Source organism: Dendropsophus ebraccatus, chromosome 12 (genome assembly GCF_027789765.1).
Source record: "Dendropsophus ebraccatus isolate aDenEbr1 chromosome 12, aDenEbr1.pat, whole genome shotgun sequence".
Classification (NCBI taxonomy): domain Eukaryota; kingdom Metazoa; phylum Chordata; class Amphibia; order Anura; family Hylidae; genus Dendropsophus; species Dendropsophus ebraccatus.
This window is the reverse complement of record NC_091465.1, coordinates 44,370,991-44,386,587: the sequence shown is the minus strand read 5'-3', so window position 1 is coordinate 44,386,587 and position 15,597 is coordinate 44,370,991. Positions and strand designations below refer to the sequence as shown.

The 15,597-nt window shown below is 40.5% G+C and overlaps 1 protein-coding gene across 2 annotated transcripts in view; it reads left to right on the top strand.

Moving 5' to 3' along the window:
- The first annotated feature begins 304 nt into the window (after positions 1–304).
- The window catches only part of LOC138769132 (serine/threonine-protein kinase SBK2-like), a 29,977-nt gene continuing 14,684 nt past the window's right edge, over positions 305–15,597 (top strand). Inside the window, exons 1-2 of one of the 2 annotated variants that reach the window (XM_069947375.1) lie at positions 305–399; positions 12,543–12,718. In XM_069947375.1, the coding sequence (XP_069803476.1) occupies positions 353–399; positions 12,543–12,718 (223 nt within the window). In that variant the 5' untranslated portion in view covers positions 305–352. Of the gene's footprint in view, positions 416–12,542; positions 12,719–15,597 lie in introns of both variants that reach the window. The other variant, XM_069947376.1, reaches the window with a different exon arrangement.

Genomic DNA, 15,597 nt, shown 5'->3' with positions numbered 1-15,597 from the left:
TTAAAATGCAAACAGTTTAAATTCAATGTAAACATCCTCTATTTTTAAACGAATGCATTAATTGATTGATAAATACAATAAAATATATATTATATTATAATAAATAAATATATATTTTTTCATAGGACACTCAATGAACTGTGAATTTTCGTTTTATCTGCCAATATTTTTTTGAATACTATTATTTAGAAACTCTGTACTGGTGTCTAAAGAGTTAACATCACATGAAATCAGAACTGAGACACAACATCCCTTCAGCTCTTTGGCAAATGCAGTAGCGTTGGTCAGAACAACTGGCAGAGAACCAGAATGTACGCATAGAAAGATAGATTGAAGTCACTTTTAGTAACAGATGCACTGCAGCGCTGGTCACACAGAAGCCACTCATCAGGTGAAGAGGTGAGAAAATGTACAGGTAACAAAGAGCTCATATTCTTACCTTCTAGCTAGAACATTGTTTCTTATGTTTTTTTTGCAGTTTGGTGGGTTTCTATATAGCTTTTATACAATTATTTAAATGAAGAAGTGACTATACTGGATAGTACAATATTTAGTAACCTCAATTGAACTTAGCGTGTTTAAATTGACTTGTAGATCAGTCACTGTATTAAGGTTAAAAGAATAATATAAAAAATGACGCAAATATACCTTTTGGTAGTATTACAAATGAGCATTTTGTTTATTATACCGAATTATGTCTATAATGTTTTTCTATGGTTTATTAAGTTCTCCTTTATTCTTCATTTGTTGCCTTTCTACTGTACATGCGTGCGTGTTTTGTGGCTTCTTATGCTGGCAAAATGTAGGGACTGATAGAGAGAAAAAAAATAGGGAAAGGGAGAATTGTTGTTACATATTAGTTTTATTGTAATGTATAAACTCAAAGCGGTATTCTCATCTTACTGCATACCCACAGGATATTTCATGCATGCCTGTTAGATGTGGGTACCACCTCCAGAACCTGTACCTATATTGAGAATGGGGGTTCCCCAACCCCCATCATCCTTCCTGCTGATTAAGGAAACAGCCAAGCTTACTGTGTTACACCGTTTATTTGTCACCTTTGTGAATGGGGGGGTTATGAAAACAGCATAGCACAGCAAGCGAGTTCTTTCCATAACGCTGGCTACCTCCTTGCTCACATTAGCCGTGTCAAAAGGAGAAACAGAGATGGCGTGGGCCTGTAGATATGTCATAAATGTCAAAGAGGAGAAGAGGATACTACTTTAATTATATATATATATATATATATATATATCATATATATTTTTTTTTTTCTCCTTTTCCTATTTGCAATAACACAAAAGTATGACAAATTAATAGTAACCATTTATATTCTGTATATTTTGACATAAGACGCACAATTCCCTGTAAAATGATTTGCCATTGTGAATAGTAATAGTAATCAGGAAAACTGGTATCACGTTTTGAAGGAATTTACAAGCAAACAAATTGTAACTCAAAGCACAAAATTAAACAAAAAAACATCAATCCATATTTCTTGTTCTTAAAGTATTTCAGTAGATTCGAGTCTATTAGATGTTAAGTCAGCTTGCTTTAAAATTCAAATTTCTACAAAATGTCATCATCATTGAATTGAATGCAAATATCAAATGTGTTTATTCTATTACATGTGCATTACTGTTATATTCAAATCAGAATTGAAACTTATTGGCTCATTTCACAGCAAATAACAAGTGTTACGTTATAACAACGGCCATTATTATTCGCATAATGGCTATTGTTATTAAATAATAGCTATTATTTGTCTTCAAATGACGTCCGCCCAATAAAAATGGCCATCATTTCAACAGTGTGTGAACATAGACTTAAAGTAGCAAAAAAAGTAAATTTCCAGAAAAATTGTGTTCTTAAATAATAAATACATATAATATTATCCAGCAGTTTATTTCTCACTGTGTTCTGAAGCTTACAAAGCTCTGATGTATGAAATACTACTGGAGAGTGGTTTGGTGGTTCCATGGCAGAGATAAGCAAACAAGTTTGTTGTGCTGGGAATCAGGCAATTTACAATGACTGTCTATTAGGAGGTCTTTTATGTTTGACTGGTGCTAAATCACTAAGTTTTCCTTACAGGGCATGTGATACATTAAAGAAGCACTATAGGTCATTGAACTGCGATTCTGACACCATTGTTTGCATTAAGGATGTACAAGACATTATTCAGTGAACCTATTGGTGTGCTATGGGCCAAGGGGTGCTACTAAAACTTCCCAGTTCTTTACGTTAGGCAGGATTCACACTGCGTTTTTGCAATGCCTTTTTTTAATCGATTTTTGCAAAAAAACTGATGCATTTGTGTGCATCTGTTGTGATCCGTTTTTCCATTGACTTCCATTATAAAAAAAAAAAAAAATTAAAACGCCTCCCTTTTTTTTAACATACACAAAAATGTAGTTAACCACGTTTTTTTGTACGTTAAAAAACGGATGCATTTTGATCCATTTTTTTAAATAATCAAGTCAATGGAAAAAACGGATCAGAACAGATGCACACAAATGCATCCATTTTTTTGCAAAAATGGATGAAAAAAATGCATTGCAAAAACATTGTGTAAACCCAGCCCTAGTTGCAGCACTAGATAGTAGTAAGCATATAGCAAGCAAGCATAAATTTAAGTCATTGTTTTACAAACACCTGAGCAACTTTCATTTTTATTTAAATTTCTGACTATTTAAGCCTACTACAGATTTCCACCCTTAGGTCAGTTAAATTTATTACTTCAAGAAATTCAAGAAATTCTAGGAGGAAAAAACTAAATATAATAGTGCTGTGTCTCATGTAATACATGGCATATGGGCATATGGGGTAGTAGTTTGTTGTCTGAAACCCAAATGGGAATGGGTTGCTGCTCACCTGGAGTATAAAAGAAATGTGCATGTCACCTACAAATTTAGGAACTGAAGGAGATGGTAGCTGCATGGCCAGGGTTTAGTTAACTAGATCAGTAACATTGAGCAGCTATTGAACCTTGCGGGTGGGCATGGTTGTGCCCGCACACAATGATCGCTACATGCACCCACCTCCATCTTGCCTCTGAAGGTATACTTCTGAGATGGCTAGAGGGGGTAAATAGAGTGTCAGGGAACAGAACAGGTGGTACCTTTTCTGCTCTGTGGAAACCCCTTTAAAATGACCCTAAGTAGTCATGTGGGCAGACACTACCGCACATCTATGCCCATTTTCTTGGTTTGGAATCATGCCTACAAAGGCGTGATTGACAGACCACATGCCAGCAAGGGTCTGATCTGTTGTCTTCATGGCTGTGACCTAGGCATAGTAGTAAAAGGAAGCCAGGTACATACGTAACACACCTCCAAACTGTTAAAAATAAAAATAGAGAGTAATATTATTATTGCAAAGAAAAACATATAAAGTCCCCAAAAACTGCATGGTCACAAAAAATGCACATTGCGAACACAATTAATAACAATTAAAACCACTTGAACCTCAGGCTGTGTCCTGTATGCAGAAACAAGCCCCACTCACCGGGCAATGACCCCTAAGCCCTAATGCAATGTAGCAATGTCTTACCCTCATTCCCTTTGTATTATATCCTAAGCTCTTAATTTGTAACACCCACTGGGGGCTCCGTGACCATATACGATGATCACCTACGCCTCCTATGATCGCCTGTCCCCCTATCTGTAGCAAAATGTATTATTATTCTAAATCATAATAAAGACAGCTTCATTCTCTCCTTCCACATGGCTAGCCCTCTTCTTCCCTTTTTTACCTCTCTCTATTTGCTGAGGGAAAGGACGTCCACTCGTACTCACACTTCTCCTCCTTGATATTTTCCTCTACAGAAAGACATCATTTTTACATGGTGTGAACCTAGCCTATGACCTAATAGACAGAAGCACAGAAGCTGATATCAGGTCTGGGGGCCTGACATTAAAAACATGTAAACTACACAAACAACACACAAAGATAAGTAACAGTGTAATATTAAACACGTCATCACTTGGTTAGGTATAAAGTCAAATATTCAGCCAAGGACAAGTGTACGCTACCACTGTGCAAGCGCAAATCGAACCAATAACACAGCCATACAATAAATACATAATGGTCAGATACAGGTCCTACACAGACACTCTGCACTCTATCATTATACTGCGGACAATACAATATACAAATAGAGCACTGATAAATCACAGTCATAGGCAGACAGTTTATCAGTCTGGTTATGGCTGATTATATGTGTGACTCCTACAAAACTCCTATTGTATACAGAGGTGAAATTATACCCTATAGAGGACATCTGATCTAAATATGGTGCTAATACTACATAAGTGCTATAGCTAATATGACCTTAGTAGCCACATATAACTTCTGTATTTATGTAAGAGCTGGTTTTCAACCCCCTACCAAATCCTATCAGCTCATTTAGCCCCTATTGTCACCGCACATACAGAACAGTGAGCAATAGCACTGACCAGGCTGAATGCAGCCTATGAAAGTCAAACATTTGCACAGTCTGTTCTCCCATTTAACCTATTCAAGATATTGCTATCAAATCGAATTTCCCTTTTAAACTATTAGCTAAACATAGATCTGCTATTTGTTTGGTAGCAAAGACAAAATGTACTTCAGCCAATTTGTACGCCTCCCATTTCCTAAATTATTTGGCGTTCTGGACTAGGCAACTCTGCTGAGGGTTTCATAATACGGGTCGGTGACATCAACACTGCATTAGATCCCACTCTTCTTCTACAGAACCATCAAACTACTAAAAATTGTAATGCATACCATGCTGAAGCCTACTTTTAGATACATAATAAATCCATGTAATATAAAAACCTATTTATTGAGATGTGAACAGTTGCAGCATAAAAAGTAACTGATGTTAATGGATGAGCACTAATCTCTTTATTTTGGTTGGCCCAACCATGATTCCTTACATGGAGCGATTATCGTTCGAATTTTCATGATAACGATCGCATTTGAGCGATAATCGGCTCGTGTAAACACAGCGAACGATCAAGCGACGAACGATAAATTGTTCATCGTGAACAGGTTCTCAAATTATCGTTGGTCGTTCACTGAAAATTCGCAGATCGCTTCGTGTAAACAGTCTTTCAACAATTCACCCTATGTCAAAACGATCACAATAACGATTTTTTTAAAACTATATATCGTTCCGTCTAAGCACTGATCGTTGTAAAAAACACATTGTTACTTCGAAATCGTTTATCGTTCGATTGGGCAAATTATCGCTCAGTGTAAAGGGACCATTAAAGGGAATAATTGGTGTGAGTAATCCTGGTGTGAGTAATCTTTGCATCTGGTAATTAACCACCAGGTGTAGTGAACGTCCAGATAAATACAGTGCTAAAGTCGTAACCAGTCAAAACATGGAGAGTGCTTCAACTGGCAGTAGCAATCCTATTTTCCTCCAATCCAGTCTGTACTTTGTGATGTTACATTGATTGCTACAGAGACTTGCAGTGTCTAAACTTGATCCAACATGTTTCAGAGAGGCCCCGTTTGTTCCTTAGGGATTCAATAACTACAAGAAGGTGGCGGGCACAGCATATAGTAATAGTATACTAATTAAGGTGCAATCAGCAAGTCCATAACAACAATCTAGAACAAAAAAGAAGAATACACGATTAGACTATGGAAGCAAATTGCACACTAAGGCTATGTTCACACTGCGTATGAGTCCATCCGTAGGTCGTACGCCGCCGTACATGTGCGGCTGAAACTACGGGCGTGGGAAAAATAGACATGCGCCGGATGCGTACGAACCGCGAACATACGCCCGTAGTACAGTTATGCAGTTAGCTTGTTTCGAAGCGATCTGAGGCAGGTCATTTACTTGGAAATCTTCGCCCAGTCCCGTAAACCACACAGAACCTTTTGGATCAAAAAATCAAGTTCAATTTGGCTGAAATAAGTACTTTGTACGGGACCGCATGGAAATCCACGGCCGTGAGTTTCAACATTTCCATCCTCAAACAATGGTCTTGTTCATTTCTCACGGCGCCGTATACGATCCGGCCGTAAGCTCATACGTAGTGTGCATAGTGCGGGCGTATATCGTATACTTCCCAGCGAACGCATCAACCTCAAAACTACGTGCGTATATTCGCGGTTCACACTACGGACGGATTCATACGCAGTGTGAACATAGCCTAATAAATCATATGCAAATATACAAATCTTTATTATTGCACTAACATTAAAACTGAATTAAAAACAGTTAAAAAAGTGGCCAAAAGACAGCCACCATAGAACCGAATATAATTCCACAATAATTGGAGCAAGTAATATACCAGGTCGGGCTAAAGATAATCTATCACATAGGAACTTGCTAATGTGATGACATGAATCCACTTCCAAAAAAGTGCTCAATTCTATAAATAATAAAATACAAAGGCAAGTCCGCCCTGGTATACAGTTCCTCAGGGAAGACATACCTGCCTTGTACCCTAAGTTCCCCGCGGAGTGATTTATCAATTAACAATGGTACTCCACTGCAGCGTAATTTGGATTTTATCAGGCACAAGATGTCCCTCCTGGAGACAAACAATATAAGTGAATGTGACTAAATACTAAGAAAATCATAAGACGTTTGCAAGAAGTGTCCAAGCTCTGTATATTCCATAATAGAAACTTTGGCTCTAACATTAATACAAAAGAGATATCAAAACAGAACATAAAGAAGAGATGGAAGCGAGATCATTTAGCTTACACAATTAAAGAAGTGGTGAACCATAGGGGGCGCACGTCTGCCAACCCCTATAAATAAATGGGCATGACAGTATGCCTGCTAAGTTAACAGTGTAACATATTAACACGTATTAAAACGATAATGTGAGCCAGAAAATAATTAGGGATGCCAATTGAAAGATATAACAGAGCAAGGGCATAAACCTTACAAAGAAATGTGGCGTCTACAGGTTATGTAACAGGTAGCTATGTTATTTCACAATCCTTGTCCTACAAAGAAAACAGTAGTTTATTTTACTAATAAACTATAGTAAGGGTGCCTTCACACGTACAGGATCTGCAGCAGATCTGCAGCAGATTTGATGGCGCAGATTTGCAACAGATCCGCAGAAGATTTGATGGTCCAGAATTGATTTGCTTTGAATCTGCAGCTTCAAATCTGCGCCATCAAATCTGCTGCAGATCCTGTACATGTGAACGCACCCTAATAGTGCCTTTACATAGGGAGCTTTATCTGACAGATCTTTTAAGCCAAAGCCAGGAACAGACTATAAACAGAGAACATGTCATAAAAGAAAGACTGAGATTTTTCCTCTTTTCAAATCCACTCCTGGCTTTGGCTTCAAAAATCTGTCAGATAAATCTCTCTGTGTAAAGTCTCCCTAAGAGACGGTGAAATTGGTTGCATCATTAACCAAACCTACTAGAGGCAGACATTCCTCAAGGATGCGAAGAACAGTTCAGGGGTCTGCCCAGTCACATGGAGGAGAACACTGCAGACACAGGCCCTTATTGACTACATCCAGAGAATAGAAGAACACTGTTGTGTCTCCCGAAACAATACAAAAATGAACCATGTATGACATAGAAAAAGGTATGTTATTCTTATTTAATGAATGCTCGACCTTGGAGAAAATAGTTAACTTCCTTTGTAAGTTCAATGTAAAAAAGTAATGTTTCGTAACAAAAAGGCATAGGATGCATGCAGGAGTCCTTCAGGCTTTGTGCGTTAAGGTGGTCATATACCTTTATGAACTGATAGCCAAATAATCTCTCCTGTCCTGCCCCTTCCTCCCCATTCATAGGAATAATCAGCACAGCCGAGCACAGCACAGCCGAGTTCTATATGGGAAGGGGAGGACAGCTCTGGCTTATCTCTCCTAGAACAGAGTTGTTGGGCGGTGGTTTTCCATCAAGTCCGACCCTTATTTTAACCTATATCATGTGTCGGTGGTCATGAAAGCCCCATACACCTTTTACTAGGGCTGGGGAAACTTCATCCCATGGGCCACATCTGGTCCCTGAGATTTCCTGATGTGGCCCGCAGCCCTCCCGTGTCTGCCACAAACAATGTAACATTAACCACTTAAGGGCGAAAGGCGTTCATGTACGCCCCCGCCACCTGTAACTTTACGCATCAGGGCCCTGCCGGGGGGCTGCGCTATGGAGCGGGCTCAGGAGCTGAGTTCACTTCATAGCGGGTGAGGACGGGCTGCTATCAGCAGCTGGGCCCTCACCCTCAATGGCAGGCTGCCGTGATCGCGTGGCAGCCTGCCATTAACCTACTTAAGTGTAAGTGAAAGGAGCATCTCTTGTCACTCACTGATCGGGACCCGCGCAGCGCGTCTGCGGGGGTCCCAATCCCATGGCCTGACTACCGGAGGTATATTGCTTACCTCCGTGCAGTCTGATCTTCATTCTATTGATAGAGTCTGCCACAGGCCATCTCTATCAGGAGATCACAGATAACACTGATCCCTACTATGCTATGGCATAGCAGTGATCCTTGTGAGCAATCCAATGTATGAATGTAATAGTCCCCTGGGGGGGGACTAAAAAAGTGTGAAAAAATTAAATAAATACATTTTCTAAAAAATGCCCCAAACCCCATCCCTCAATAAAAGTCTAAATCAGCCCCCCATCCCATTTTATAAGTAAAACACATAAAAATAAAAAAATAAATCAACATATAATATACCGTAGCATGCATAATCGTCCGATCTATTAAAATAAAACAATATTAATCCTGCACGGTGAATGGCGTGAATAGAAAATGGTAAAAACCACCAGGATTGCTGATTTTTTTCATTACATTTTATACATAAAAAAAATATTTAACAGTGATCAAAATGTCCAATCTATACAAATGGGATACTAATTAAAACTAGAGATTGTGGTGCAAAAAATGAAATCCCATACAACCCCATAGGTGATAAAATAGAAGCGCTATAAGAGTCACAATAGGACCATTTTAAATATACCTATTTGCAAAAAAAAAGTTTTACTGTTAATAAAAATAGTTTAACATTAGAAAAGCTATGTAAAATGCATATTGCTGTATTCAGACTGATGCATAGAATAAAGATAAAATGTCAGTTTTACCATAAAGTGTATTATGTAAACACAGAACACCCCCTTTCCCCCTAAAATTTGCGGAATTAGATTTTTTGTCCCAATTTCACCCCATAAATGCTATTTTGGGGGTTCCGTCATTCATTTTATGATGGATTAAAGTACACCTGTTACTGAAAAAAATAAGCCCTCACATGGCCCTGTAGATGGGGGAAAAAAAGAGTTATAGCTCTTAGAAGGCGAGGAGGAAAAAACGAAAATGCAAAACTAAAAAATTGGAGCTGTCCTTAAGGGGTTAAAGGAGAAGTCCGGCAAAAATTTTTATTAAAGTATTGTATTGCCCCCCAAAAGTTGTAAAAATCCCCAATATACACTTATTACAGGAAATGCTTACAAAGTGCTTTTTTCCCTGCACTTACTACTGAATCAAGGCTTCACTTCCTGGATAACATGGTGATGTCACGACCCGACTCCCAGAGCTGTGCAGGCTGTGGCTGCTGGAGAGGATGATGGCAGAGAGATGCTCAGTGTCCCTCCAGTGCCCTGTGTCCCTCAGTGTCCCTCTGCCATCATCTTCTCCAGCAGCCACAACCCACACAGTTTTGAGAGTTAGCATTTGTTATGCTAGGAAAGAAGACAAATTTCTTTGTGCCTTTTATTCAGTTGTTTGTTCATTTTTATTTGATATTCTTTTTCTATATTTCTACAAAACTAGATGCGCAGGTTGTAGATTTTTCTTCACATTTTTTTTTACAATGTCAATCCCGCTGCGAGTATGTGCTCTCATAGGGATGAGCGGATCCGTTGCGAATCCGCAGCGTGAAATCCGCTGCGGATCTGTTATGTGTGAAGGCACCCTAAATGGGGAAATGGCATAGGGATAAAAAAAAAATTGTCTCTCTCTCTCAGATTGGTGGGAGGGTTTCTGGATGAGTTTGGGGTGGGGGGGCAAGGTTTGGGATACTGCTCTTGGGGACTTGGCATTGAAATTAAATGGAAGATGAGAACGGTCTGGATTATAGGGATTGTCGTTTTAATGTTAGTGCCATGTTGTCTAAGATGGAATTACCATCTTTGTGTGATATGACTTTAAAATTCATAAAAATAAAGAATTAAAAATAAAAAACTGCAGGTGGCATTGCAGTGCTAAGCAGGTTCAGCTCAGTTGAACACTTCCTTTTCTATTTCTAAAGTAGACATATGAGAGCATGGTTGAGGAACACTGAGTTACACAACATGTGCTGGCAGACATACTGTGTTTTTTTCTGAATCTGCTGATATGTAATTGCTTACATTTTTGTTCATAGCTCTATAATAATTATGTCATATAATGTACACAGTCATATACAATATTAGAGATTTTCTCTACTCCCTGTGTTGCACTCTGCTTAGTGTTTGTTTTAACCTTTTCACGCTGATGGATGCTTTGGACCTTGTTGTCTATATCAAATACTCACCTTGCTCTGAAAAGCGCTAATTCATAAGTCAAACAATTAAATATTATATTCATTATATAAATCATAAAAATTTACAATACTTACATAGTATGGCACCACCTAGTGTTCGAAGTGTATGGCCATCTAATGAGTTAGCTTCTAGTGGTAAAAAAAAAGAAGTCATCCTCTACTATTAACTGCTGCTCTAGCCACACAAATATACTCTTAAAGGCCAATATATAAAGCGTTTACAGTTGCTTGTGACTGAACTTAAAGGGCTTATCCAGTGCTACAAAACATGGCCATTTTTCCCTTGTTCTTGTCCCCAGATTGGGTGGGGTTTCAAACTCAGTTCCATTTTAGTAAATGGAGCTTAATTGCAAACTACACCTGAACTGGAGACAAGAGAGGGTGAAAAGTGGCCATGTTTTTGTAGCGCTAGATAACCCCTTCAACCCTACTAGGTAAGCACCTGTCCACCTGGTCCACGTGGAAGCTTGCCCCTATTGCCCTGTTCTTGTCCGAGGGCAGTTTAGGCACTCTATGCATTAAGAAATTTGGACATCTGCACATCGGGAACCAATAGGATCTCATGTCCGTTATAATCCATTGGGCTTTCTGCAATGTACTATGCAGAAGGGCCCTGTATGCTGTGCTAGGCCATGTTCACATTTAGTATAACAAGGGCCGCTCTGTGACCCCGTCGGATCACAGAACAGCCGGTGTTACTAAAGATCATCCCGATTAGGGACGGTCCGAACCCGCCGAGGTTTGGGTTCGCCTGAACCCAAACGATCGACATTGGATTATCGCTGTCTGCCCGCTCCGTGCAGCGGGCGGATGCAGCGGGAGGACCACCTGGAAAACTGGGATACAGCCTATGGCTATGGCTGTATCCCAGTTTTCCAGGCGTTCCTCCCGCTGGATCCGCCCGCTGCACGGAGCGGGCAGACAGTGGTAGTCATTGCGGATGGTTCGGGTTCGTACGAACTCCGTACGAACTCGGTTCGGACCATCCCTAATCCCGATCATTGTACCCAAGTGTGCCGCATCCGAATTCACGGCTGCCTCTGGCCTGGGATTTCATTCATTACAATAGAAATTGCAACAACGGACGGGGTTTATTCAAAACATACATTGTGTGAACATGGCCTTATGCACATCACATTACATGTTTTATTGCGGTCTCCTGCGTGCGAGCCAGCAAGCCTTTAAATCAACCATAGTATAATAATGGTCTGTCGAAACCCAATTAATTGTTGGAAAACTATGTCTCTGAGAATAGCTGCTAAATATGGGTCTTTTATACACATGACATGCACTAGCGTAACCACCACTGTAGCAGCCATAGCAGCTACTCTTGGGCCCGACACATCAGGGGGCCTAGTGGCCCACTCCTGCAATACACTGGGCTCCCTGAGCTGTCATAATTTTCAACACCCGGTGGCCCAGCTGGCCTCCCAAGTTCTGCAAATGTCCCTGTAACTGCAGGCACTCCTGACAAGCACTTGCCATTATGCAGTTAAGACTACACTTGACGGCTTAGTGATAATTTGGGGGGACCCAATCAAAAGTTTGCTATGAGGCCCGGCCATTTCTAGTATCGCCCCTGTACACATGGGTTGAGAAAACAAAATATTTACTAAACATATAATACTGGGTAAAACTGAAATTGAGAAGGACATGGGGATGGCTGATCAACAGTAAAAAAAAAAAAGCCATAACTCCCAGTGTCAAAAGAGCCACAGATGGTCAAAAGACCTTAGGGTGGCATTTTCACACTGAAATATAGTTCCTGGAGATACCCGACACCTTACATACTTGTCTAAAAAGGAAGCAAGGAGCGTTATGGCACAGTGGTTATTGAGTGTACAGCAAATTATAGTCAGGAATATGTATGTAAAGTCTATGGGTGGTCAACATGTGGTTAAAGGAATGGATGAAAGATTGTTAAATGTACAGTTTGGCCAGACCCCCCTATCCTGTAAGTAAGTTTAAAAAAAAAAAAAAAACTTTAACATAATGTGGTATTAACATATGGTTACATTTATTCAGGTCTGGAGACATGGCCCCAAATAATGGCATGGATGCAGATAATTTGCTGGAGGAAATGATGGAAATCACTGGACAAAACCTCAATACCATCGAAGTAGAGGATCATTACAAAGTTATCAAACAACTGGGAAAAGGAAAATATGGTCAAGTAACTTTAGTAATTCACCGTCAAAAAGGTAAAAAATAAAATGAAATAAAAAACTTTGAATACATTACGAAGTGTATTATTCAGTGATATGACCAATAGATTGTCATGGTGTGGAAAAAATACTGTACAGTTAGGGCACGTTTACACGGTAAAAAAAAAAAAGTGTCTTTTCCGCATGTAAAAGCATCTAAATTAGCTTGGAAATCAGTGTGTTTTTCAGTAATAAGCATTTTGGGCAAAACTGACGTATAATGACACATTACATGATTTCAGTTGGAGGCAAACAAACACTTGTACTGTGTGGAAACTCAGTGTGGTTATTAAAAAAAAAGGAGCTTCAATGTGAGAGGTAAAACATGCCTCAAAAATGCACTCTAAGGCTATGTTCACACAACGTATCTTTTCGTATAACTACAGCCATAGTTGCAATCGGCAACAACGGCCGTACTTTTTACGAAAAGATAAGTTGCCTTGTCTTCTATGGAATCCCGTCCGGAGCGTATACACATAGTATACGCTCCGGACGGGATCTCTCGCGGTGCCGTAGAAAACTGAAAAAACCCTGAGAAAACCCTTTTAGAGCACACTATGGAGTGAGCGGCTCTGGCCGCACGCTCCATTGTGTGCAGTGGGGAGTTCTTATGCGGGCGCCCACGGATGCACCCGCATCAGAACTCTGCGGCTGCAAAGATCATCCGGCCGGTACTGCAGCACCAGCTGGGATGATCTTTTCAGAGAAAGGCCGTTCCATGGGTCATGGAATGGCCGGTCTCTTACTGTGTGTGAACAAAGCCTAAGGCTGGGTTCACACACAGTATATTTAAGTCAGTATTTGCTCAGTATTTTGCAACCTCAACCAGGAGTGGAGTGAAAACGCAGAAAGGCTATGTTCACACATTGTTGAAATTGAGTGGATGGCCGCCATATAACGGTAAACAACAGCCGTTGTTTTTAAATGGCGGCCATCCACTCAATATCAACATTGTGTGAACATAGCCTTTCTGTGTTTTTTACTCCACTCCTGGTTTTGTTTGCAATATGAGGACCAAAATACTGACTGAAATATACTGTGTGTGAACCCAGCCTAAGGCTATGTTCACTGCCAAAATAACGATTTTTTTTTTTCCAATGACAGCCAGTATTTCTATATTCACAATCATTGTAAAAACTCAGCCATTATTTGGCCTCAAAATGACCCTTCCTAAAAGACAAAGGCCAAGAAGCCTAATAAAGACAATGGGGGACATTTATCAAGACTGGCATATGAGTACGCCAGTCTTAAATAAAGGAAAAAAAGGCACCTCTATGTCTCTGTTCACACTGCAGGTTGCACGCTGCAAGTGGCTAAAGTACAGACAAAAATACCGAGAGTTCAACAGCAATCCACAGATGCAAGCGCTTACCATATATACTCCTCCCGATGTACACACGATGAAAACCTGCTGAAAAATGAGGATCTTAGCAAACTATTTGATTTAGCATTTTCACACTAGCAATGGCCTCTCCTGGGCTGAACAAGCCTACAACTGGGCAGATAGGATCCAAATGATGTCTTTTTATAGCACCCTTGGGACATGGGTGGAGTGCAAGCCAAAAGGAGGTAGCCACCCCCCACCCACACATTCAACAGAAAAAGAGGAAAAAATGGCAGTACCTCTATGTCTTTGTTCACACTGCAGGTTGCACGCTGCATGTGGTTAGAGTACAGACAAAAATACAGAGGACACGTTAAGTTGTCCTAAGAGACATGGTAATACTCTAGCATTTTCACACTAGCAATGGCCTCTCCTGGGCTGAACAAGCCTAGAACTGGGCAGATAGGGTGCTATAAAAAGAGATCATTTGGCTCCTAACTGCCCAGTTGCAAGCTTGTTTAGCCCAGGAGAGGCCATTGCTAGTGTGAAAATGCTAGAGTAGGGACCATGTCTCTGAGGACACCTAACGTGGTGTCATGGTACACTCTGATCAACTAGTTTGCTAAGTTCCTAATTTTTCAATATCTACAGAGCAAGTATCAGGATTGACTAGGGTAGACATAGACAGTGTGGTCCCTGATGCTGAATCCGCGCCAGCTGTCCCTACCTACTTGCTGCACTCTGCCCTAGGTGGCAGCAGGCAACTGGGCGGCATACCCTATACTGCAGCAAGTCGTAACACAAAACGAGACAAGACAATAAACACACAATAAAAGGGGGGTCAGTGGTCCAAGTTTGCAACGTACAGGAAGCAAAGGTACAAAATCAATATCCGGAAGAGAAGACAAGGTCACAAAAACCAAACGTCAAAATACATAGAATGGTCAGGTCACAAAACTCTAGATCAAGGAGACACTAGGAAACTAGGCTCTGTCACAGGCAAAGAACTCGATACAAGGGAAAGTACTTATAGGACTAGAAGTCCCAGCCCAGCCCAGATATCGACAGCTAACTGGAAGAGTTAGTTGTCAGTCAAATAACTGTGATCACAAAAACCTAGTGCTGATCAGCAGGTGGAGTGCAACACTGGACACTACTTCAACCAGGAGTAGCAGAGCAGAGCAGAGCAGGGCAAAACATGAAAAGCAGTCTGACTGCTATGGACGCCGAGCTGAACACACGGCTCGAGTCCTAACAGTCCTAAAGTATAAACGGTAAGAGCTTGCACCTGTGGGTTGCTGTTGCACTCTCTGTATTTTAGTCTTAAATAAAGCCCGTCCCCTTTTCCCCAGCACAAGCCCCTTACTACAGTCGGCCGGCCATGAACCTGGCACAGGCATTGTGCAAAAATCTACACCTGCCCTGAAGTAGGTGTAAATTTTTGCCTGGTTTACACCTGTTTCCAGGCATAAACCTTCATAAATCAGGCACAGAAGGAGGTGACCAGGCCTTGTTGCATATATGCCACCGTAATAATGCTCGCAGAAGTAGA